Source organism: Typopeltis vanoorti, chromosome 8, assembly GCF_054136105.1.
Source record: "Typopeltis vanoorti isolate ZY-2024b chromosome 8, IOZ_Tvanoo_1.0, whole genome shotgun sequence".
In the NCBI taxonomy this organism is placed as follows: Eukaryota; Metazoa; Arthropoda; class Arachnida; order Uropygi; family Thelyphonidae; genus Typopeltis; species Typopeltis vanoorti.
Genome location: NC_143556.1, coordinates 105,539,440 through 105,565,396, shown reverse-complemented (window position 1 = coordinate 105,565,396; position 25,957 = coordinate 105,539,440). Strand labels below are relative to the sequence as shown.

Sequence of the window (25,957 nt, the reverse complement as noted above, 5' to 3'; positions counted from 1 at the left end):
TAATATCCATCCCCATGAATTCTAATTTGTGTAACAAATTTCCATGTGGAATACTGTCAAATGCTTTTCAAAATCCGGCATAATCATGTAGCCATTCCCTTTATCCTACTCAGCTATCACTATTATAAAAAAAAAAAAATTTAAATAAAATCCTAAGGCATAACTGACCCTTCACAGAGCCATGTTGCCCATTATAGAGTATCACTTTCTTATCCACTCATTCCTGAATTTTCTCTTTGAGCAACTTTTCTACTGCAGTTTTAGAACATCCCTTACACAAGGTATTCTTTTCTTGCTCTTCCAATTGCACTATGGAGGCACTTAAAGGACATTTTTAACATTAGTCTTAGATTGGCCTAAGTTCAAAAGATGTGGAAAGAGGACAAAATTCTTCTGCTCCATAAAGGGGATGATCAGACTTTGAAATCTACTTATCTGGAGTTGTGATCAAGTTGATGGAGAACCTAGTGAGGACAAGGTTCAGAACTGGGTGGACAGTTGGACAGTAGCAGAATTCTCTTTAATGGCCAACATGGGTTTTCTAAAGTCTGTGTTTTAGCAATCTGCTTACTTATTATAACAAGGTGACAAATACATTGGACAAGGGTCGGGGTATGCATATACAGTAGTATAGTTAGATTTTGCAAATGCTTTCAATAGATTGCCACATGACAAACAATTAAATCGGAACAGATGACATTGAATGATATATTAGTGTGTGGGATTGGAGATTGGCTCTCTGATAAGAATCAGCAGGTTGTGGGTGGGGAAGTGATATCCCACTGTTGTGTCAGAAATAACCGGCCCACTATCAGTCAGCCATTTATTTCGGACCCAACATGAGAAGAAATTGACTTACGATAAAAACATGCTTATACTCTCAAGAGCAGAGGTAAAGAAATAATAAATGAATTGTAATCAAAGAGGTTATATCCATTTAATTAGTAAGATTGTTATAAAATAGTCCAAATTGTATTCTAAAATCATGCCCAGTATAGGAAAATTATGTTAAAGAAATCAGAATCATATGTCAATCAATCAATGGAGGGCCAAATCACTACGTAAGAGTCCACAGCAACACAGCAGAAAAACCGTATAGCCATCCGGTAACCTCAACCGTAACAGTTTCGTCAAGAGAGGCGTGGAGAAAAGAATGTGACATCATCAATACCTGATGAATCAGGGATAGTTGAGTAGGTGACAAAAGTAATGAGAGAGGGCACTCGCGGATGAAATATAAGGAGCCGCGTGCACTTTAAGCACTCTCTCGTGTTCCTGTATTTTCCTGTGTTCTTGTTCGAAGGCTGTGAAGACTGAGGAAGCTTGTCTCCAGTATCCAGCAACATTCCACATTGCTGTGGGATCTGATATGCACAAGATATCCGACAGAACATCGGCAGACCAGCAGACAGAGTTGTAATTTGTAAATCTGCTAATTTGTAAATCTGCGAACCATTGGTAAATCTGCTACCAATGTGAAGGAGATCCTTCGAGGAGAAAAGAAGGCAACAGACAGCGGAGCGACAAGAGACTCTTGCCACGTCCAAAGAAAACCCGGGACTAAAGTTAAGGAACCAACTTCACTAAGGAAATAGCCAGTTAGGTGCAGAACTTTTATTTTATATAAAACAAGTCATATAGAAAGAGAGGAAACAAAAGGAGAGAGAACTTTGAGCACAGCCCTGCTCGAGCCATCTAAGTGATTCGTTTGGACTAATCGTCTGTGATAAGACCTTCCTATGTTAGTTTAATCTCTTGTGTAAGAGAGACATTATAGCAGAACAGTTATTATATGATTTAGTATATGTGATAGTGTGTGAAGGCCCTGTTCCTTATATTGAGCCTATAACTTGTATAAGTTTTACAGGGAGGAATTTAGTCCTCTGACTGAAACAGTGACTGTTAAGTGAGTGAATACATCATGTACATTTTGCTAAGGTGATAATATTTAAGAATTGCATAACCATGAGAGCATCACTTAATCCTAATGCAAGATACAAGAATAAGGATGATTAACTAATGCTCTTGACATAAAATTAAATGAGCCTGTGTGATAAGAGATATATAAGAGAGATTTTAACATTTAGGATATTTGAGTGATTTATTACAGTAGTATGAAAATCTATGCATGAATTTATCCTTATATTATTGAGATATGATTTTAGTGTAAATACCTTTTGTTCAAATAAATGTATTCTTTTAAACTAAAGCTTATGAGTTCTTGTGTTTGAGGCTGAACTACCGCTTAGAAAAGTTCGGACCTGTATAAGTAGGGGATACTGTATAAGTAGGGGATATTGTATAAAGAGTGGGAAAAGGGGTGCCACGACTGCATACCACGTGATCTCTAGCCTCAATTAAATTGTTGATATAATTAATAGCTTAAGTCTTAGTATCAGAAACTGGTTTCTGGCTGGTGATCCTAAAAATAATTTGTCAGGAACTAATTTCAGGTACACGTAACTTCTTAAGATAAGAAACTAAATTAGGGTATTATAAGAAAACAAACATAACCAAAAGAGCAAAAGGAAAACCAGAAGGAAGAACTAAGGGACATAACACCAGAAGAGGAAAGTCACTAGTGGCATGCTTCGGAGTCTGTTTTGGGGCAATTGTTGCTTAATTTTATTATTATTATTATCTAAGACCTCTAGGAAATCAAGGACTCATCGAGGGAGGCTATAATTCACCCAAACCAGCTGTCATACCTTCCCTTAAATTCATTCACACTAGATGCACTCACTATCCCTAAAGGCAAATTATTCCACTCACTCACTGCTCTGTGAGAAAAAAACCTAGCTCTTACACCTTTCTTGACTGAGAACAAACTTAACTTCCATGGATACCCCATGTTCTCTCCTCACCTTCCATATAACAAAAAATTTCATCACACACTATCCTATAATACCCATTCAAAAGTTTATAGACAGCTATGATATCACCCCTCTTTCTCTTGTTAACCAGAGTGTAATCCACATACTCACAATCTGTCCTAATACTTTAAATCCCATAATCAGGATATAATCTTTGTAACTCTTCTTTGCATCCTTTCCACAGCTTCTGTAACACCTTGGAATGTGGCATGCCTCAGGGGTCTGTTTTGGGACCATTATTGGTTATTTGTATATAAATGACACTGAAAGAGGCTGAAATGGAGATATAGAATTGTTTTCAGATGATGCAAAATTGGGGAGATTTATGAGAAGTGGAGCAGATGTTGTAGCTTTGCAAGAGGACCTGATAGACTGTCTGAATGTGTGGAGATATCAGTTTAATGTTGCAAAGTGGAAAGTTTTAAAATTTGGGAAGCAAAGATTGGATACAGAATACAAGATTGGTTGGTGTATTAAAGGAGGTGGAGATGAATGATCTAGGGGTAGTGGCGGATAACGACTTGAAATTTTGTGGACATTTTGCTAAAATTGTAAGAACAACAGGAATGATGCAGGGAACACTGACATGTAGAAGTAAGGATGCTATAATTTCACTGTACAAGGCTTTGATCAGACCAATTAGGGTATGATCAAAGATCATAATTGGTTGACCAAAAACCAGGCAACCAAATCACAGGTTTGGTCACCTATTTTTTGGGTGAACAGACTCAATTAGTGCAACCATTTCATCTGCCTTGTTTCTTACACTTCTAGCATTTGTATATAAACACACCAGCTCATTCCTGGATCTACAGCTAGTTCCACTGATAACACTCATTCAATGTGACCTCTCCATGCTTGACTGGAGCCATTTCCCTTTCTGCTTATTTGTTTTAGAACCTGCTTTAATTCCAACTGTTTATCCCAGGTCATCACATTCCTTTCCTGTCTAGACATGCTCTCACATCCTCTTGGAGCATCCACCTTTCTCACGCTGTGTACCCTGCTCATCTTGCACGCCCACTCTCTCATTTTCCATACTCATTCCATTTACTTCCTCATTCATAACCACCTCTTCAATCTCTCCTATCATACTCTCCTGCTCTTCCACATCACTTCCCACTTGATGTGATTCCTTCTCTATACTTACTTCTCTACCTTCCAGCAATGGTCTCTCCAAATGACTAACACCATCACCACTAAAATGCAGTTCATACAGTTCACTTCGTCCTTCAAACTCATTCCACACATTAACAAACTGTACTCCACTCTTAAAAGTTTATTTTTCACTTGGTTAGACTATAATAAATTTAGTTTAATCCTTTATTCAAGTGTGAGCAAACAAAGTTTGCACCTGAAAGTATCTTCAGGACTAGGGTAAGGTGGTACAACACTGGGAAACTTGTTGCAAAGGTGGAGCAAGCTAACATCACTCCTATCTCAGTATCTTCCATAATGCAAAACACATCTCCTTGCGGATATGTATAATGTTATGCATTAAGTGAAGGGCCACTACCCAGACTAGTTTCAACTTTTATTGAAGTCTCTTCAGTGGGAGCCAGGCCCAAGTGGAGATACCAGGCAGAAGCATTAGCAAGGTCATCTCTATCTATAGGAGTTGCCAAACAGTGTGCCACCTTTTTATTAAATTACTCTGGATTTAGAGAAAGATGTTAAAAGTTTATTTTTCACTTGGTTAGACTATAATAAATTTAGTTTAATCCTTTATCCAAGTGTGAGCAAACAAAGTTTGCACCTGAAAGTATCTTCAGAACTGGGGTAAGGTGGTACAACACCGGGCAACTCATTGCAAAGGTGGAGCAAGCTAACATCACTCCTATCTCAGTATCTCCCATAATGCAAAACACATCTCCTTGCGGATATGTATAATGTTATGCATTAAGTGAAGGGCCACTACCCAGACTAGTTTCAACTTTTATTGAAGTCTCTTCAGTGGGAGCCAGGCCCAAGTGGAGATACCAGGCAGAAGCATTAGCAAGGTCATCTCTATCTATAGGAGTTGCCAAACAGTGTGCCACCTTTTTATTAAATTACTCTGGATTTAGAGAAAGATGTTAAAAGTTTATTTTTCACTTGGTTAGACTATAATAAATTTAGTTTAATCCTTTATCCAAGTGTGAGCAAACAAAGTTTGCACCTGAAAGTATCTTCAGAACTGGGGTAAGGTGGTACAACACCGGGCAACTCATTGCAAAGGTGGAGCAAGTTAACATCACTCCTATCTCAGTATCTCCCTTAATGCATAACATTATACATATCCACAAGGAGATGTGTTTTGCATTATGGGAGATACTGAGAAAATGCATAACATTATACATATCTGCAAGGAGATGTGTTTTGCATTATGGGAGATACTGAGATAGGAGTGATGTTAGCTTGCTCCACCTTTGCAACGAGTTGCCCAGTGTTGTACCACCTTACCCTAGTCCTGAAGATACTTTCAGGCGCAAACTTTGTTTGCTCACACTTGGATAAAGGATTAAACTAAATTTATTATTGTACTCCACTCTCCTCACACATTTCAGTCAACACACAATTCATAATCCTTGCTCTCCGCCTCATCTCACCACAGTCATACCTAGGCAACACGTTACTACCCTTCCTGTCACACTATTCTCTTTTATCCATCTAAGCAGCTTCCTGATATCCATTCTGACATGCTCTTTGCCTATCAAGTCAAGCTGTGAGCAAGAGGGTGAGGAGTGATTTCTTTGCATTGAGGGCAGTTGAACAGTGTAATGCATTGCCTGATAGAGTGGTGAGATCATGAACGGTCAATGAGTTCAAGGAGTGGTATGACAGACTGTGTTTTCTAGGATGGGCCTCCCACAATGAGTCTTGACTCCATGGAGGCCTAAATCATAATAATTATAATAAATCAGAAGAAAGAGGGGTGATATGATAAAGTCCATCAAACTTCACAAATGGTCATACATCTACAAGTGGATGGAGTTTTTCATTTTATGAAGGGTAGGAAGTGGATGTGAGTATCTGTGTAAGTTGAGAATGAAAAACTCCACACACAGTCAAGAAACAGATGAGATTAAATTTTCCTATCATCATGCAGTGCTTGACTGGAATGGCTAGGCTTTGGAAGTGGTGAGTGCATGTACTCTGAATGAATTCAAGAAATGGTATGACAGCTGGTTTATGTGATATATGGCCTCATGCAATGAGGCTAATTCCCTGGAGGTCTCTGGTAATAAAAAATAATCTAAAATAAAATTAATAAACGTATTCTGCGTGCAAGTAGGCACATATTGTTGATTACCTTTGACTCTGCATTAGCATTGGCTCCATATTCTATAAGAGTAGTGGCAATATCCATCTGGTTCTTTTTAGCAGCAATATGAAGAGGAGTATATCCATTCTTAGCAACTGCATGAGGTGACGCTCCCTTATCCAATAAAAGTAGGGCAACATTCACATGGTCATAGTGTGCCGCCACATGCAAAGGAGTTACTCCATTCTATACATTAAAAAAACAAAAAAAACCATAAAAATAGTAAATCATTATAAATATTATTGCAACTAAAACTTAGAAATAAAAACTACATAAATATGAAACTTTCCAAACAGCCATTAAAACCAAAACAAGCCAATTTTGCACATATTATTTTTCTTATTATTATGGGTAAATAATTTTTTGACATTAAAAGTCACTTGATTAAATACAGCCAGCCACATGCAACATCAACAACTCCTTGAACATCATAAAAGATCAAGAGTAGATTATTTTATTTATTTATTATTTATTTTTTGGGCAGAATGCCATTTGCTGTACTTTTAACTTCCACAATGGCATCCACTAGGGTTTGTCAGTTTTTAAAAACCGAGTTTGAAAATCGTTTTTTTTTTTGGATAAATTTGTAAAATTCAAAAACTGGTTTTCAAATGAAAAAAAAAAACAGTTTTAGATACTAGAATAAAATTAATTATTTAATTAAACACATTAGCATTTTGACTTGAAACCAATGTATATGTTACAAGTGAGGAATCAGAAGATGGCATAGAGTATGAAGATGACCATGGCAATGATTTTTTAAATTATCTTGATCTAGATAACAACGCTGGATTCCCTGTGTTGTCTGACAATTACAAACAGTCAATTTCCCAAATTAGAAAAATTTGCAAATTTTTTAGAAAATCTCCCATAAGAGATAGCATCCTTCGGAATTATGTAAAACAAAAAAAAGGAAAGGAATTAAGTCTGATTCTTGACTGCAAAACGAGATGGAATAGTTTAGAGGCCATGATTGAAAGATTTATAACATTAAAGGAATGTGTTGTTTTAGCTTTGAATGATATTGATGCGTCTCATATGTGGAATGAAGCTCAATATTCTAAAATCATGGAACTTCTTAAAGAGTTGGGATCAGTACATCTAGCAGTTGAGACCTTAGGCCAGCAAGATGCCACTTTATAAGATCAAAGATAAGAACCTCTGGAAGCCATGGGATGAAGACAATTAAGTGGTTTCGCTTAAAAGAAGAGAGTGTGAGGAATTATTTTAGGGAGAGGGTGTTAGAGAGGATTTCGGATGGACTGGAAAGTGTACAAGATTGGTGGAAACATAATTCAAAAGTAATCCTGAGCTGTGCTATCGAGGTGCTTGGTGAGACACCTGGAAAGATTAGAGAGCAGAAGGAGGGTTGGTGGTGGAATAATAATGTACAAGTGGCAGTGACAGCTAAGAGGAAGGCAAAGCAGAAGTGGGATGAGTCAAGAGTGGAAGAGGACAGAGAGGTTTACAGAGAGAGGGAAAGCAAGAAGCCAAGAGAGTTGTGGCACAGGCAAAGGCCATGACATATTAAGATCTGTATGATCAATTAGAAACAAAGGAAGGACAGAGAAAAATTTACCAACTAGCGAAATGTAGAAATAAAGCAGCAAAGGACATCTTACATGTGAGGCAGATCACAGACGCTGAAGGAAGAGTATTATGGAGGGATGTGGACATAAGAAACAGATGGAGAATATACTTTGAGGGACTTTTGAATGAGGAAAATGCAAGGACTCACAGAGGAGATGGGCAGCCTTCTGAGGGGATGGTGCAGAACATCAGTAGGGTGGAAGTGACGGAGGCCATGAAGAGGATGAGGAATGAAAAATCAGTGGGCCCCCGACAGGATTCCAGTGGAGCATGGAAGGCACTGAAGGAAGAGGGAATTGACCTGCTGTGGGACCTGTTCATGAAAGTTTGCCAACAGGAAAATATACCCGAGGAATGGAGGGAGAGTACTCTTGTCCCCATCTACAAGAGTAAAGGGGATGCACAAGACTGTAATAATTACAGAGGAATAAAGTTGATGTCCCACACAATGAAAATCCTAGAGAGGGTTCTTGATGGAAGAATGAGGAAGGAGGTGGAGATTGCAAAGGAACAATTTGGCTTCATGCCTGGTAGATCAACAACAGATGCTATCTTTGGGTTATGGCAGATGATGGAAAAGTTTCGAGAGAAACAACAGGAGCTACATCTGGCATTTATTGATCTGGAGAAAGCATACGATAGAGTGCCATGGCAAGAAGTCTGGAGATGTTGAGGGAGAAGAAGGTTCCGGAGAAAGATGTCAGGTTGGTACGGAAGATGTACAGAAATGTGAAGACAAGTGTTCGGACCTGTCTGGGACAGATAGAAAGTTTTCAAGTAACAGTTGGCATGCATCAAGGGTCAGCATTAAGTCCGTTTCTGTTTAACATTGTGATGGAGGTGGTGACGGAGGAGGTGAGAGAAGAAGAAGATGTGCCTTGGACAATGTTGTATGCAGATGACATCTTGCTGTGTGCAGATTGAAGAGAAGAAGCAGGAACCAAACTGGAAAGATGGAGAAAAGTACTGGAAGAGAGAGGTATGAGACTGAGCAGAAGTAAGACAGAGTATATGTGTTGCACAGTGAGCAGCAGCCAGGAGACAGACCTGGAGCTGGAAGGAAATGTCATCAGGAAGGTGAGGGACTTTAGATACTTAGGTTCAACAGTGGAAGAAGATGGAGTAGCTGAGAAGGAAGTGGGATGCAGGATACAAGCGGGTTGGAGGAACTGGAGGAAGATGGCTGGAGTGTTATGCGATAAGAGGGTGCCGATCAATCTGAAAAGCAAAATTTATAGGACAGTAGTGAGGCCAGCTATGACATATGCTATAGAAACTGTGGCCCTGAGGAAAAATAACATAGCAGGATGGAAGCAGCAGAGATGAGAATGCTTAGGTGGATGTGAGGTGTGACCAGAAAGGATCGTCTGAGAAATGACTATGTGAGGGGAACAGTGAAAGTTACGAACTTAGGAGCGAAGATACAGGAGGCAAGTTTGAGATGGTTTGGTCATGTGATGAGGAGGGAGGATGAATATGTGGGAAGAAGGGTCATGCAGATGGATGTGCAAGAAAGGAGGAAGCATGGGTGGCCAAAGAAGAGATGGAGGGAGCTGGTAGAAGAGGACTTGAGGATGAAGAACTTGGATGTGGTGACAGCCCAAGACAGGAGGATGTGGAGGAGACTCATCATCAACAGTGACCCCACTTTAAGTTGGAGAAGCTGCAGAAGAAGAAGAAAGAAAAATTTGCAAATTTTTAAGAAAATCTCCCATAAGAGATAACATGCTTCAGAATTATGTAAAGCAAAAAAAAGGAAAGGAATTAAGTCTGATTCTTGACTGCAAAACGAGATGGAATAGTTTAGAGGCCATGATTGAAAGATTTATAACATTAAAGGAATGTGTTGTTTTAGCTTTGAATGATATTGATACTTCTCATATGTGGAATGAAGCTCAATATACTAAAATCATGGAACTTCTTAAAGAGTTGGGACCAGTACATCTAACAGTTGAGGCCTTAGGCAAGATGCCACTTTATTAACAAGTGAAGGCATATTTGAATTTCCATTAAATGAACTAAAAAATTTAAAGACTGAAATTAGTTCCAAATTATTAAATGCTTTAGAAGTACGAATTCAAGAAAGAAGACAAGTTGGATTGGTAACTCTTTTGCTATATTTGCAAAATCCACAAAACATTTCAACAAAGAAATCTAGTGTACAGGTATCCATCGATTAACACGGTTAATTAATCCCTCGATGTCACCGTGTATATCAAAATCGCGTTAATGAAATCTAATAATCAATGGTAAAAATTACAATTCATCGCTGATCGATTACTGTATTAATAATTCATTTTATATGGTACTCTTTTAGAAAAGATAAAAAATGAATGCAAAGTAAATGTTTAATAAATACAGTACTTATGCCTACATTATTTACTGTAATTTTATTATCAAAAGAAGTTATCAAGAGTCGTTTGAATAGTTTTACTTTTTTTCTTATCGGCATAAATTCTACGATAACAAGAAAACAACTCTCCAGACCTCGACAAACAAGCAATAAAACATAAAGAAAACACTGCAAATATAATTCACGATGGTACAAATTAAGTGGATATTGAATCCAACATGATTTTACAGCCGAATATAGAAACTACAAGAGTTTCGTGCTGAATATATAGAAACTAAAAGTTTCGGCGGATGTAAGCAACCTATGGGCAACTCGTAGTAAAGGTGGAATAAGCTCCAGATCATTTCCTTAGTATTTTCCATAATGTAAAGCACATCTCCTAGAGGACATGTATGATAAATAAGCCTTTGGCTCTCTATTTCAGTAATACATGATGGTTTATTTATTTTCAGTTGCAATCTAGAAATTATTGAACAAAGAATAAAAAAACAACAACTAAACCATACTATACTGACATCGGAGGTCGCGGTATAATCTCTCAGATACAATTTACTGTCAAATATCACAAACCTTTACATGTGTTAAACCAAACTGACAGCAAAAAAAAACAGTGCAGAATATCACTCATAACATAAGAATGCACAACTACTCATGACCTCCAAGCTATACACTGAATTGTGTAAGAATATTTATATTAAATTAAACATTTTGTATGTATCTGTCAGATCAGCTGCGAGCTCTGCAGGGTTAAAGGCACGTTAATCAAAACTCTTGCCACGTATATCAAGGGATTGCCACAATTAATTTCGCTGCAGTAATCAAATCCTGCAAATTAACAAAACCGTGTTAAGCAAGGGATACCTGTATTTCCACTAGATTTAGGATTTAGGAGTGGTATGGAATTTGTGGATATATGGAATAAGTTTGACAAACGAAAGGACTTAACAAGAAAGACAGTTTGTATCTGAATGGATTTGGTGTTTGGAGACTGGTAAAAGTGTTGCTAAATGAAGTAAAAGTGGATATACAAAATCAGGGAAACTACAGCTTTGTGTGTGGGAGGGGGGAGCTATTGAGTGAATATGCAGATATCAGTGAGGCAACTGAGTGTAAGAATGTGCATAATATGTCAAAGTCAATACCAATGGTAACAAACCAGAATGGGATAGTTAGCATAAAGCATCAGAATAGTGGTGAACCTAAGGGGCTTTTGCACTTTATGCACACTAATGCCAGGAGAATTCGGAACAGTTAGGAGGTATTTTTCAAATTGGTTGGCTCATCCTAGCCAAAGGTTATTGGCATTAGTGAGACATAGCTAACAGAAGATGATATAGTTAGTGGATAGAATGTGAAGAGTATAGTGTGTTTAGGGGGATGGAGAGAAAAGAATTGAAGGGGAGCAGTGTTATTGATAATAGCCGATGAACTGCAACTAAAGAAAGTAGAAGTTCAACTGCAGGCCAGAAAAATTATCACAGTTGAAGAGATCTGGTGTGAGACGGAGGCTAGCAGAACAAAATATACAGTTGGATGTTGCTACAGACCAGGGACAGAAAAGATGATGGAGATACTATGCATCGGCAAACAGACCCAATCAGCGGAGGGCATGTAATTATTACGGGTGATGTCAACTGTGAGAACATAGATTGAAAGGAGGAAACACACATGGGAGGAAGGAAACGGAATTTATGCAGTTACTAAGGGATAATTACCTGAGACAACATGTGATGGAATATACTAGGGGATTCGAGACAACCTGATCTAGTAACTGCTTCTGAGAATTTGTCTATAACGAATATGACCACAACACCACCCACTGGTGAGAGTGATAATATGGTTTTGATCTGGGTGGTGTTGGCTAAATGTGTGGAATTTTCAACTGATGGGGTATATGTGGAATTACAGGGCTGGTCAGTATGACAAGTTTAGGAGATTGCTCGTAGCATGTAAAACTGTTAAGGGCTGGATGTTGATAGTGCATGGGAAGTGGTAAAGGAGTGTTTCAGGAAGGTAATGGCAGACTGCATACCTAGAGTCAGGAGAGTAAATCAAGTGAGAGTTAATTGGATGAATATTATCATTAAGCTGGAGCTGAAAAAAAAAAATAATAAATGCAAAAAGAAAAAAAGAAAATTATAGAGGGAATTAAAGAAGAGCAACCTGCAGGCACATGAACAGTACACAACACAGGCGAGAAGGGTAACTAGTGTGAAAGGCAAAAACATTGCTATTTAGCAATGCCGGCTAAACGTACTCCAGGAAATTGACAAAGCCAGAGACTTGGAAATGTTAGTAGAAATGGAATTAAAGTTTAGGGGGAACATAGCAAATGTGGCTAAAACAGACCCTCAGATCACTTGGTTACTGAAGAATATTTTGACAAGCAGAGAATCCCAAACAGTTCTTTCGATATATTATTATTATTATTATTATTATTATTATTATTACACCAAGACCTCATGGAGTCAAAGACTCATCTGGGAGGTCCTTTTATCACACACACATCTCATCATACCGAGCCTTAAACACACTCAAACTCCTTGCAGACACCACACTCTCAGGCAAGGCATTCCAATCATTCACAACTCTGCACAAAAAAAACCTGCCTCTCACTCCCCTACTCACACCCCTTTTACACTTTCCAGGGATGACCTCTGGTTCTCCCCGATCTCCCTCATGGAGTCAAAGACTCATCTGGGAGGACCTTTTATCACACACACATCTCATCATACCGAGCCTTAAACACACTCAAACTCCTTGCAGACACCACACTCTCAGGCAAGGCATTCCAATCATTCACAACTCTGCACAAAAAAAACCTGCCTCTCACTCCCCTACTCACACCCCTTTTACATTTTCCAGGGATGACCTCTGGTTCTCCCCCGATCTCCCACTATTTTCTGTAGAACTTCTCCAGCATTGATCCTATAACAACCCCTTACTAACTTGTCAGGTCTCTATCATATCTCCCCTCTTCCTCCTCTCCACCAGACTCTGCAAATTACATCTTCTCAATCATTCCTCATACTCGACATTCTAGAGGTCAGAAACTACCTTAGTCAATCGCCTTTGGACCCTTTCCAACATCTGAAAGCCAGGTGACCAAATCTGGGCACAATAGTCCATGTGTGTCCTAATCAATGCCTTATACAACGAAACAAGAATCTCCCTACTTCTACACGTCAGTGTCCTCCGCATCATTCCTAGAAGCCTTTGTGTTTGTCTTCACAATTTTGGCTATGTGTCCCCTAAATTTCCGATATTTATCCACTATACCCCCAGATGTCTTATTACTTCCACATCCAACAATATATCCTCACCAAGCATAAATTCTGCATCCCATCTTTGTTTTCTAAATTTTAAAACCTTACATTTTGCAACATTGAACTCAATCCCCATTTCCGTGCCCAATCACTCAATTTATTCAAGTCTTCTTGGAAGGCCACGACATCTTCACTACTCTTCATGGTTCGGCCCAACTTTGCATCATCTGCAAACAACTGAACATCTCCATTCAAATCTTCACCTATATCGTTAATATACAAGTTAAACAGTAATGGCCCAAAACAGACCCACTGAGGCACTCCACTAGTGACTTTCCTTTTCCTGGATATCGCTCCCCCATACACAACTTGTTGATACCTATCAGATAGCCAGTCTCCAATCCAATGCACTAATCTAATATCCAACCCCATCTGCTCTACTTTGACTATCAATTTATCATGAGGTACAATATCAAAAAGCCTTTCCGTAATCTAAGTATATTACTGTGTATCCTTCTCCTCTGCCTAAGGAAGCAGTCACTTTATTGTAATAAGTAAGTAGATTACTAAAACATGACCTCCCTTTAGCAAATCCATGCTGTCCATCAAAGATACTACCATTGTTGTCAACCCAACTCTGGATCCTAATTCTCACAAGCTTCTCCAACAACTTAAACACAACACCTGACACACAGATAGGCCTATAGTTTGATGCTTGAGTTCGATCGCCTCTTTTATGAAGTGGGCAATATACTGCAATTAATAGACAGAATGTATATGGCAGAATGATTTTAATTAATGCTGATGGCATGGAGATAACTGAATCAGTCGAAATAGTAGAATTACTAAGTGAACATTTCACAAGAATATATCATCCAGGTGGTGGTATTGCAGGAATGGGAGAGCTAAAGGCTTCTATGGTAACCAATGTAAATGAAATGAAGGTGAATAGCATAATACAGAACCTTAATGTGAATGCAGCTGTGGGATTGGATGGTATACCAGCTCGAGTTGTACGTGAAGTGGTGAGGAAATTGTCAGTTCCCTTGACCATATCATTTAATCTAAGTCTCAGCTGTGGGTTAGTCCCGAGGGGGTTGGAAAGAGGGGAAAATAGCTCTATTGCATAAATGAAGCTCCAAGACTGATGTAGCAAATTACCAACTGATCAGCATAACAGGAGTTCTTGTCAAAGTAATGGAGAACTTAATCAAGAGAAATATACAGAAATGGATAGATGGAAATAGGATACTGTATGGGAGCAACATGGTGTTGTGAAGGGTAGGTCATGTCTCAGTAACTTGCTCACGTTTTATATACAGTTTTATAGCTGAGGCTTTTGAGAGGATACCACATGGAATTCTAATCAGTAAACTGCAGCACATGGGGATAGATATATAGGGTTTGTGAGGTGGATATGAGAGAGTAGTTTATTCTGCAGCAGACTCCAAAAGAAGACCTGTGACTAGCGGCATTTGCAGGGTTCTGTTCAAGGACTGGTACTGTTTAATTTGTACATTAACGATATAGGAAAAGTTCTGAGAGGGGCTGTTTGGTTATTTGCCGATGATGCAAAGTTGGGTAAAGCAAGTTAATACAGATGATATCAAAATTTTTCAAGATGATTTGGATAGATTGGCAGACTGGGCAAAGGAGAATGGATGTCAGTTTAATGTGGCAAAGTGTAAGGTTATGCATTTTGGAATGAACAGATTACCAGCTGTATACCACATTGGTGAAAATGTACTCCAGGAAATTGACAAAGCCAGCGACTTGGAACTGTTAGTGGATATGGAGTTAAAGTTTAGGGGGAACATAGCAAAAGTGGCTAAAACAGCTCCTCAGATCACTTGGTTACTGAAGAATACTTTGACGAGCAGAGACAAGCAGGTCATTGTTTGTCTTTATCGAGCCTTGATAAGACCCCTTCTTGACTACTGTATGCAGATCTGGGTGCCAAGGTTGTTTGGTGATGAAGAGGAGCTGGAGAGGATCCAGAGGCAAATGACCAAGATGATAGCTGATCTAAATTTTGCAAGATGATATGGATAGATTGGCAGACTGGGCAAAGGAGAATGGATGTCAGTTTAATTAGGAGAACAGGTTGAAGATTTGTCAGTTACAGAAACCAGTTGATAGTCGGAAAGGATTGATATGATTGAGATTTTCAAATTACTGAAGGGTTTTTACAAGATTAATTCAAAGGAAATTTTTCAGAACAGGTTTGGTGGTGGGAGAACTAGGAGCCATTGATGGAAACTGAGTAAGCATGTAATTAGCAAGGGTGTTAGAACTAAGTTTTTTTCTTGGAGAGTATTGAATGACTGGAATAGATTGTCAGAGTATGCTGTGGGTGCAATGACTGTGAATGAGTTCAAAGCAAAATATGATAGATACTGTGCAAATGTTGGATAGTTCCTAATATGATGTTTAGGGTCTTGCTTGATGAGTATAAGACTTCTTGGAGTTGCAAGTAATAATAATAATAATATTCCTTGTGACTGTCAGGAATATTTTACATAGGGAAGACATCTTACATAGGGCCTTTCTTACATGAGGCAGACAGCTAGAAGCTTGGAATATCAGACAAAAAAGAGAATATTGGAGATGTGAATAACAACAGAAGACAAATTGCAGATAGCTTTTCACTCCCACATGCATTAAAACATTCAACGTGATAAGAGCTCTATGCCTTACATTGAGGAAAATCACTGCCTGCAACAACATAAAGAATCTGAATCTACTCTGATCATCTGCTCACAAGGCAAGCTCAACAGAAACCAAGAAATGATCCTTTGTAATATATGGAAATTGCTCATTCGATCTTTTTGCACATCAGACTTGAACTTTTCAGTTATCAATCATGCACACATCACTGAACAACAAGATATTCCATCTAATCCCATGGTTGTATTTAAATTGAGATAATGCAATATACTAAGAACATCCAATTCATCCAACTATGTTTCCAAATAAGTCTCTATCACATATGTAACAGCTTTAACTTAACATGGATAATGTAGCCTTGCAAACTGGTCACAGAATAACCCAACTATTTTATCTGTTTCTATCACCACATCATGATTAACACACAGGTTATTCTTCCATAGTCATTCTTCATCTTACTTGCCAAATAACGAGAGAACTCTTTGGGATTTCCTTTGGCCTGCTTGGCTAGTTCCTTTTTGTAATCTAAGTTGCCTTTCTTACCAAGATGGTCATCTTTCTTACCTGACCTTTGTACTGTTCATGAGTTTGCTGGTCACTTTTCTCTTTATATACCCTTCACAGCATTTTCTTCTTCTGCAGCTCGTGCTTAATGATATTACTCATCCATCTAACTCCTACCCGATTAACCCTCCTTCCCTTAGGTATACAATTTAGTACTGTATCCTCTAGATCAGTGTTCTTCAACCTTTTTACACCTGCGGACCAGGGAAAATAGCAGAAATATTTCGCAGACCGTCTGACGGCTAACACAAAAACATAAACCAATGTAGAAAATATTTTGTTTATTAAATCCAATGTTATGAAATTACAATTTTTAGCTAGTGCAACATCTGCTGCTGCTTAGAGGTTAGAAAATTTGATATACATGGCTGGAGCATTGTTTCTGAGAGATGAAGAAATTTTTGTAAATTTTTCGCAGACCGCCAGGAAATTTCTGCAGACCGGCACCGGCCTGAGGATCACAGGTTGAAGAACAAGGCTCTAGATGACCCCTAACTATATCTCATGCACTACTAACATTATTACCTTGCAGGGTTTTATGCCATGGTACAGATTTTAGCTTTTTTTTCTAAGCATGTGATAATAAATCTACCTTATAGTTCCCCAAATACTCCTTCTTGATAGAATATTCCTCATGTTTTACAATTTCCCGAGTCAAGACCAGATGGTCGCTTTCACCAACTGGAGGTAATGTTGTCACCTTTATAATAGATAGCTATTCTGATCCTATGACCAGGTCCAATATTCTCCCACCTCTAGTCCCCTCCATCAAATGCTGCCTTAAGTCATTATCTCTTAGCAGGTGTATGAATTCTATTTCCTTTCTGCCATATGATCTTTCTTCCTTCCAGTCTCCATAGTTGTAGTCCCCCATAATAATCACTACTATACCTGTACTCATTGTGCTTGGCAATGCATGTCTTCCAGATCATATGTGGAACTCCCTGGCCTATAGCAACAACCAACTGTATATTTTGACTTGGTGGCCTTAATCTCACACAAGACTGCTTCAAATGAACAGCCACCCTCCCTCCTATCTCCTATTCCTTTTGGCTGTAATTCATCTACTATCATCAGCAGAACTCCTCCCCAATCCTATCTTCTCTATCTTCCCTGAAAATACTAAATCCTTCACATTCAATCCCTGTAACTACATCATCTGCTATTAGCTAAGTCTCACTAATGCCTATAACTTTAAGCAAGGTTGCACTAACTAATGCCAAAAACTCCTCCCTCTTGTTCCTGATATACTAGCATTCGTATATAGAATCTGCAGCATCCCTTTAGTCCACGACCCACCTGTACTTTCGTTAGCTGTCAATGAATTCACTACCCTATTCAATATTTTTTCTTGAGAGACTAGATTCTCCACTTGGTCATTCTCACATCACTTCATGGGTGCCTTCACACAAACTCACTTGTTTCCATCCTAATTGCTTAAGTTTAACACTAAAACCATTCAGATGCAGTCCATCCACATTGTTCCAATCCTTCTTTCCATCAAACAGAGACCATAGGTCCACAAATTTTGCATCATTCCTTTTGCACAGTCTACGTGTAACTCGTTAGCTGTCAATGCCCTTCTCCTCAGCTTACCTCTATCATAGCACGGTAGGAGACTTTAACTTCTCGCTCTTCAGGTTTGCCTCTTTTAACAACTCCTTTACACCCTCCCTCAGAATATTTCTCGCCTCTTAAATCATTTGTACCAACCAAGGCAATCATTTCCTTCAACTTACCTTTTAGCATCCAGGTGGAGTGGCTAATATAGTGAATTTTTGCACCCAGGAAACACGATTTTGTCACACTTTCATTAAGTACTCCCCTGATCACTGTCAACATACATAATGTTCTCCTTAACTTGTTTGTTTGGTCGGTCTTTATTATTCCTTTGTATCACCTGCTTCTTTCTTTTTCCAGCCCTGCTTAATTCTTGCCATTTCTGTAATTTTTCAATTTCTTGCTTTGTCCTATGAAGGATAACTTCTAAGCATGCAGTTTCTTTATTAAAATTCATTTCGTTCTGATCTATTTCCATGGCTGCACATTCAACAAAACATCATTTTCCATCTTAACAATGGAACTTGTTGCATATTCATCACCTAACAGAGACTCACATTTGAAATATTTAATACAAACTCTCTCTCTCTTCAGTTTCAACTTCCTTCCACATATTCTTTAATTTTCTCGACGAATACATTTCACATAAATTGCACTGAATAATATCCTGAAAATTCAAATCACCAGACAATGTGGTCTTTGCCACCATTGTTTATGATGGTGCCATGCTGAAAATAGCACAATAAATATCACAATAAAATATTATAAAGATACTAAATACTCTAATAACACAAAAATATACATTAAGACACTACGATACACTAATTTTCCAAAGGAAAAAACACAATAAAATCAACAAAAAAAATCACTAATTCTACACAAGAGCTAAATTACATGACCACTCGCAATATAACCTTGAGCTAAACTCTAAGATAGATAATATAGGATGAGGGAGGGGTGTTGCAGATGATAGTGGATAAATTGTAGTCAAAATGAATAAGAGATGGGTGGGAGGGTAGCTGTTCATTTGAAGCAGTCTGGTGTGAATTAAGGCCAGAACAAAGATAAAAGACAAAATATATATACACTTGGTTGTTGATATAGGCCATTCCTCCTATTCATAAGGCTCTACAACTTGCATTCTCTCAATCTGTCCTCGTACTCCACATTCCAAAGACCACTGACCACCTTTGTGAATCTACTCTGGAACCTTTCCAATATCCTCATCACCATGAAAACCTGGCGACCAATTCTCTGCACTATAATCCATATGAGACATGATCAAGGCCTAATACAATCTCATCATAACCTCTCTATTTCTGCACTTCAGGATCCTCTGTATTGCCATTATCCAATGTGACGTCTTCACAATTTGTGCAGTGTGGCTCCAGAATTTCAGGTCCTTGTACACAATGATGGCGGACACCATCATTTGTCTACCATCATTCCTAGATCTCTCATCTCCTCTACTTCCTTTAAAGTTTTCCCAACAAGTATATACTTTATATCCCATCATTGCTTGCCAAATCACAAAACTTTAAACTTTGCAACACTGAACTGATAGTTCCACTTACCTGCCCATTCATGCAAACTATTGAGTCCTCTTGTAAGACCACAACATCTGCTTGACTCTGCATTGCTCTTCCCATTTTGCATCATTTTCAAACAGCTGCAAATCACTAGTTTTTTTTTTTTTTTTTAAATGTTGGGCCCATACACAATAGGTTGGTTGATCAACCTATAGTACATTGGTGCCATGTATGAGTAGTGGGTTGGGAAAAGAGGAACTTGTTTACATTTGACTAAAATGACTGTAAATTGTATTCCTTGGGAAACAACAGCAGGAAGACTGTTCCAAAATACAGCAGTTGCAGGGATGAAGGAGGAGGAAAAAAAACTTGTTCTGTTTCTTTAATGCAACCCAAAAGAATATACGGCCATTGTTTGTCTCTAGGTGTACTGTGAAGGGATGTTGTGCAGCAGCTGCATGTGTTCCTACAAGCTTAGTACTGAGTGGAGGAATTATTGATGTTATTTCAGATGAGCATTTCCAATAGAAATATTTGTAGAATATACATATTGCAGAAACCAAACCTCTGTGCAAAAGTGGGGGGAATGAGTTGGTAAGAGATGGGTCATTAATAAGTCTAATTGCTCTTAGGGGACCCCACCCCACATGCGGGAGCAGTATTCGATAGCTGGGTGGATTTGTGATTTGTATAATGTTAGCAGCTGTTCAGGGGTGAAGTAATGTCTTGAGCAAAAGAGAAATCCTAGTTTTTTTGAAGCTGAGGATGCAATGGTTGTGATGAGTTTAGGCCAGGAGAGGTTTGATGTCAGGGTAATTCCGAGAAGAGAAATCTGAAACTGTCTGGAAATTTGGGTATCGTCAAAAAGAATACTGGGAAACAATGGTTCTTTTTTATGGGAAATAGGACAGAACTGAGTTTTATTAGCATTGAAATTGATGAGGTTATCTGAACCCCATTGTAGGATAGCTTGGAGATCGTAATTTAGGGTGGTGGTGGTGGTGGTGGTGGTGGTTGATGTTCTGTAGGTTGAGGTAAGTTGTGTAGGGTAAGGTTTATCAAATGAAAGGGAGGAGTGTAATGTTCTGTCGTCTGCAAAACTGTGTATTTGGTTGGAGATCAACTGAAGTAGGTCACTGATATATAGAAGGAAGATGGTTGGTGAGCGGACAGAACCTTGTGGAACCCCAGCATTAGTCAAATGGTGAGAGGATAGGGAACCATCCACCATCACACACAGTGTGCGTCCAGACAGAAAGCTAGCGATCCAACTACAGATGTCCTGGGAGAGACCAAATGATGGTAGTTTGCTTAGTAAGCCTTTGTGCCAGACCCAGTCAAAAGCTTTGGAGATACCAAAGCAACCACTTGAGATTTGCCAAACTTTTCCATGGTATTTGTCCAGAGATGGGTGACATGTGAGCAGATCTCCTGTGTTCAGCAGCAATGGAATCCATACTGGCAGTCATTTATTAGGTAGGTGCTTTCAAGGTAGTGTAGGAGTTGGGAATTGATGATTTTTTCCATTACTTTAGACAGGACTGAGGTAAGCGAGATAGGGCAGCAGTTAGACAGCAGTGACTTGTTGCCCTTCTTAGGAATAGGTTGTATATAGGCCAATTTCCAGGTCGTGTGATAGATTCCAGTGGAGTAAGAGAGTATATATAGGTGACATAAAATAGGAGTCAGTTCTGGTGCATAAACTTTCAGGACAACTGAGGGAATGCCATCAAGGCCAGGAGACTTTTTTTGTGTCTAATTTGGACAGTATTTTACTGATCTCATCCTGGCAAAAGAATATATGGGCATTGTATGGTGGGTGTCTGGAATAGTTGGGGGACATTTACCATTGTCAGTTATGCATGCATAGAAAGCAAAATTTGAAGCCAGAAGATTGGCTTTTTTAAAACCCATCCAATTTTATCATTAACATAAAAATAACATGAATGGTCCCAAAACTGAACTCTGATACACCACCAGTGATCTTTCTCTTTTGGGATACCAATCTCACCATATACAACTTTCTGATTCTTATCTGACAGCCAGTCACTGATCCAACTCAGAAGTCTGTTATCCAATTCCCATCTGTTTCAATTCATTTAAGAGCTTGTCATGTGGCAGTCAAATCAAAAGCTTTTGCAAAATCCAAATAAACCATTGTATATGCATCTCCCCAGTTCAAGGTATTTGTCACCTTGTTATAGTCTATAAATAAGTTAGTAAAACATGATCTTCCTTTAACAAATCCATGTTGATAACCACAGATATTACTACAGTTATCGACCTATTTCTGTATCCTACTTCTCACCAATCTCTCCAGAACCTTCACCACAACTCCAGATATACAGATCGGCAATCAGGGTGGACCAATTTTACCTTCTTTCCACTCCCTTGGAACCTGTGCTCTTGTAAGACTTTTATTAATGTCAATACTATTGCCAATTCCCTGGAACACTTCCTTAATACATGTGATGATAGGTCATCAAATCTTATTGCCTTATTGACATCAAGGTTATTTATTTCTTCAAATACCACCTGCTCAGTCACAATAAAGCCATCCTATGTCCTCTACAGTGAAGTTCCTCATGATTCCACCCTGATTAGGATTCATTTATTTCGTATGGTGATTCAACGGCCATGAGCCCCTTTTACGGGGAGGTACGGCACCACCTCAACTCCCCCTCCCCCATTTTTATCTGGGCTAAAGACCGGCATAGCTGACAATTCAGACCTATGGCTGGAGGGATTGTCTTAAGTATTCCTGACTGTATCCATGTGTGTTCACTGGGCTGGTTTGCCTGCTTGAGGGAAGAAAACCCCCAGATAAACTGGGGGGAAAACCCTGCTGTCCACGTCCAAGACCGGCTGACTCGGCTATGGCTGAGGAAGATCCTTAAGCTCCTCACATGACGGGAACCAAACCTAGGACACTCCTTCCCAAGGCATATGGTTTGCGAAGCGTATAGCCACTAGGCTAACCGCAAAGACCTGATTAGGATGAAACGCCATTAGAAATTGAATATTATTACTATTATTATTTAACTCTGCCATAGGTGGAGCATATGCTCGTCCTATGCCGGTCCTAAGCCCAGTTAAAAGAGGAAGGTTGAGTGATGGGCTAATCACTCATCCTCATTAAAAAAAACCATGATTATAGAAACCACGAGTGAAGCAAGAAATCTCTTGGGTCAGAGTGCTACAATCTGTGGTCTCCCAACAGATGACTATGACTATGGATTATTAATAATCTGCAGTCAGTAATTCATCAAGTGAGACCATACTAATTGCACCATTTATCATACCTGTTCCTGAATTCATTCACGCTACTTGCACACACACACACACACACACACAACATCGAATGGCAATCCATTCCAATCATGCACTAATCTATGAGAGAAAATTCTAGCCGTTACTCCCTTTTTTGAAGTACTCATTCTAAATTTCCATGCATGTCCTTGCATCATTTCCACACCCTCCATAAAATGAAAAATTCCATCTTAAATTCTGTACAAACTCTTTCAGGAGTTTGTAAGTCTCAATTATATGAATCCTCTTTCTCCTGTTTGCTAGTGTGTGCAGCCTAAAAATTCTCGATTAGTCTTAATATTCTGAAGACAAATCGAAATTTGAAAAGTCATCAAATTTAATCTGTATTCCACAATCCTAAGAATGATTGGCACTCTCTCCACTGTATCAGAATCACCATAGAAACTACGAGACCAGACCTGTGCACAATGGTCCAAGTGATGATAAGTCATCAAATCTTATTGTCATACTGACCATCAAGGTTATTTATTTCCTCAATACCTGCAGGCCACTCACAATTAAGGCATCCTATGTCCTCTACACTTAAGGTCCTCATGATTCCACCCTGATTAGGATGAAACACCCTTATAAACAAACTCCAGTACACACCAAGTGTATACTTTGCATCTTATTGTTGCACACCCAATTTCAAAACCTTACACTTTACAACACTGAACTGATACTCTATTCTTGAGAGATACTTGTGACATTAAATTAAGAAATATAAACACGTTAGAACAAGAATATTTTAATATTTGCCAAATATTTCAGTCTAAAATTAACAAACTATCCTCAGTGGATTGATAGGAACAGTTTTTACAAGGTGGAATACAAACATTTGATCACTCAAAAGTACCATGAGCTGCGTGATGCAACATTGCTAAGCACTAAAGAGATGATAATTTCATCAGAGTGATGAATAAATTATGTACAATGCACAATTTCATATAATAACCATTTATAAATTCAATTAAAGATAGCATTAGACTAATGTAGGAATCAGAAGGTCTCAATTAATGAAATGACATGGATGCAAAATGAAATTAAGAGAATTCAGGTCAAAACTATTAAAATAAATCATGATAGCATAAAAGAGTTAAAGAAAGATGAGTGAGTGGCGTTGTATGGCGACTCCATTATTAAAGGTGTGCTAGAGGATAGAATGCACAAGGTATGTTTTCCAGGTGGTAAAACGAGTAGAGTGATTGAGGCATTGGATATGAGGTGGGAGCAACCAAAATAGTTAATAGTATTAATTGGTACAAAAGATTTGAGAGAGGACAAAGAGCGTGTCAAAATCGATATCAGGAGGCTGCTTGGAAGGATAAAAGAAAATAGTGTGAAAATGAAGGATAAAAGAGATAGTCAGTGTGTTGCCTAGGTATGACTATGGTGAAATGAGGTGGAGAGCAAGGATTATGAATGATATGCTGGCCAAAATGTGTGAGGAGACGGGAGCACAGTTTGTTAATGTGTGGAATGAGTTTCAGAGATGAAGTGAGCTGTATGGGAGCGATGGACTGCATTTGAGTGGTTATGGTGTGAGTCGCTTGGAGAGACTGCTGTGGAAGGAAGAGAAGTGAGTATAGAGAATGGATCAGATCGAGAGGGGAGTGATGTGGAAGGGCAGGAGAGTAAGACAGGAGAGATTGAAGTGGATATGAATGGGGAAGTGAGTGGTATGAGTATAGAAAATGAGAGAATGGATGTGCAACAGGAGCATGGAAATGGGGAGGCTCAGGGTGGATAGGGGTACACAGTGTGAGAAAGGTGGATGCTCCAAGAGGAGGTGAGAGCATGTGTAGGCAGGAAAAGAATGGGATGACCAGGGATCAAGAGGAAACAGTTCAAATTGAAAAGGGTTCTAAAATGAAGACGCAGAAAGGGAAATGGCTCCAGTCGAGCATGGAGAGATCACTTCGAGTGAGTGGTATCAGTGGAACTAGCTGTAGATCCAGAAATGAGCTGTTGTGTTTGTAAACCAATGCTAGAAGTATAAGAAACAAGGCAGATGAAATGGTTGCACTAATTCTGTCTATTCACCCAAAGATTGTCGGAATAAGTGAGACATGGTTGGAAGAGGATGGCATCCTGACAGGAATAGAGATGGAAGGGTATGATGTGTGTCATGAGGTTAGAAGGTGTAAAAAGGGTGGGGGAGTGCTATTGATGATAGAGAAAGAGTTATATCCATACAAAGTAGAGATGCAAGACAGGTATAGTGCCAGTGGTTTTGAGGCAGTATGGTGTGAGATAGAGGTGAATGGAATGAAATACTTGGTGGAATGTTGTTATAGACCAGGTAATGTGGATGGTAGTGATAGTGAAATGTATAGTCAAATTAGCCAAGCAAATAAGAAAAGGGTGATCATTATGGTGATTTTAATTATGGCAATATAGACTGAAATGATGAGATAGCAACTGGAAGTAAAGAAAATGAGTTTCGTGATGGTTGCCAGCTGTGCAAGGACCCCTGTGAGAAAAGGGTATATGTCGAACTACAAGGGAAGTAATTATGAAGAGCTCAGGAGACAGCTTGCCGGTGTAGTGCGGAATGAGGAGTTAGCTGGAAAAGAGATCATTGCAGCTTGGGGGATTTTCAAAAACTATCTAGTAGATGCAATGTCTAAATGTTCCAAGGGTGAGAAGGTTAAATAAGGTAGGTGTGAGATGGATGAATAAAGAGATTAAGCATGCGATACAGAGAAAAAGGGCATTGTGGTTGCAGCATAAGAGAAGTGGAAATAATCAATTTCATGAGGTCTACAAAGACCAGGCAAGGAGGGTGACATGGTTGGTGAGAGTAGCTAAAGAGAGGAATGAACAGCAGTTAGCTAATGAAGCCAAAAAGAATCCTAGGGAGTTCTTTCGATATGTAGTCAGCAAAAGAAAGAATGATTATGGAAGGATGACATTGATTGGAGAAAATGGTTTAAAGACAG

General features: G+C 38.9%; 1 protein-coding gene across 10 annotated transcripts in view; it reads right to left on the bottom strand.

The window, feature by feature from the left end:
• LOC150104251 (uncharacterized) overlaps positions 1-25,957 on the bottom strand; it is a 1,804,220-nt gene that overhangs the window by 1,160,680 nt on the left and 617,583 nt on the right. For all 10 annotated transcript variants that reach the window (XM_090396244.1, XM_090396248.1, XM_090396245.1 and 7 more), the window contains exon 14: positions 6,166-6,363. In XM_090396244.1, coding sequence (XP_090252370.1) covers positions 6,166-6,363 — 198 coding nt within the window. The remainder of the gene's footprint in view (positions 1-6,165; positions 6,364-25,957) is intronic.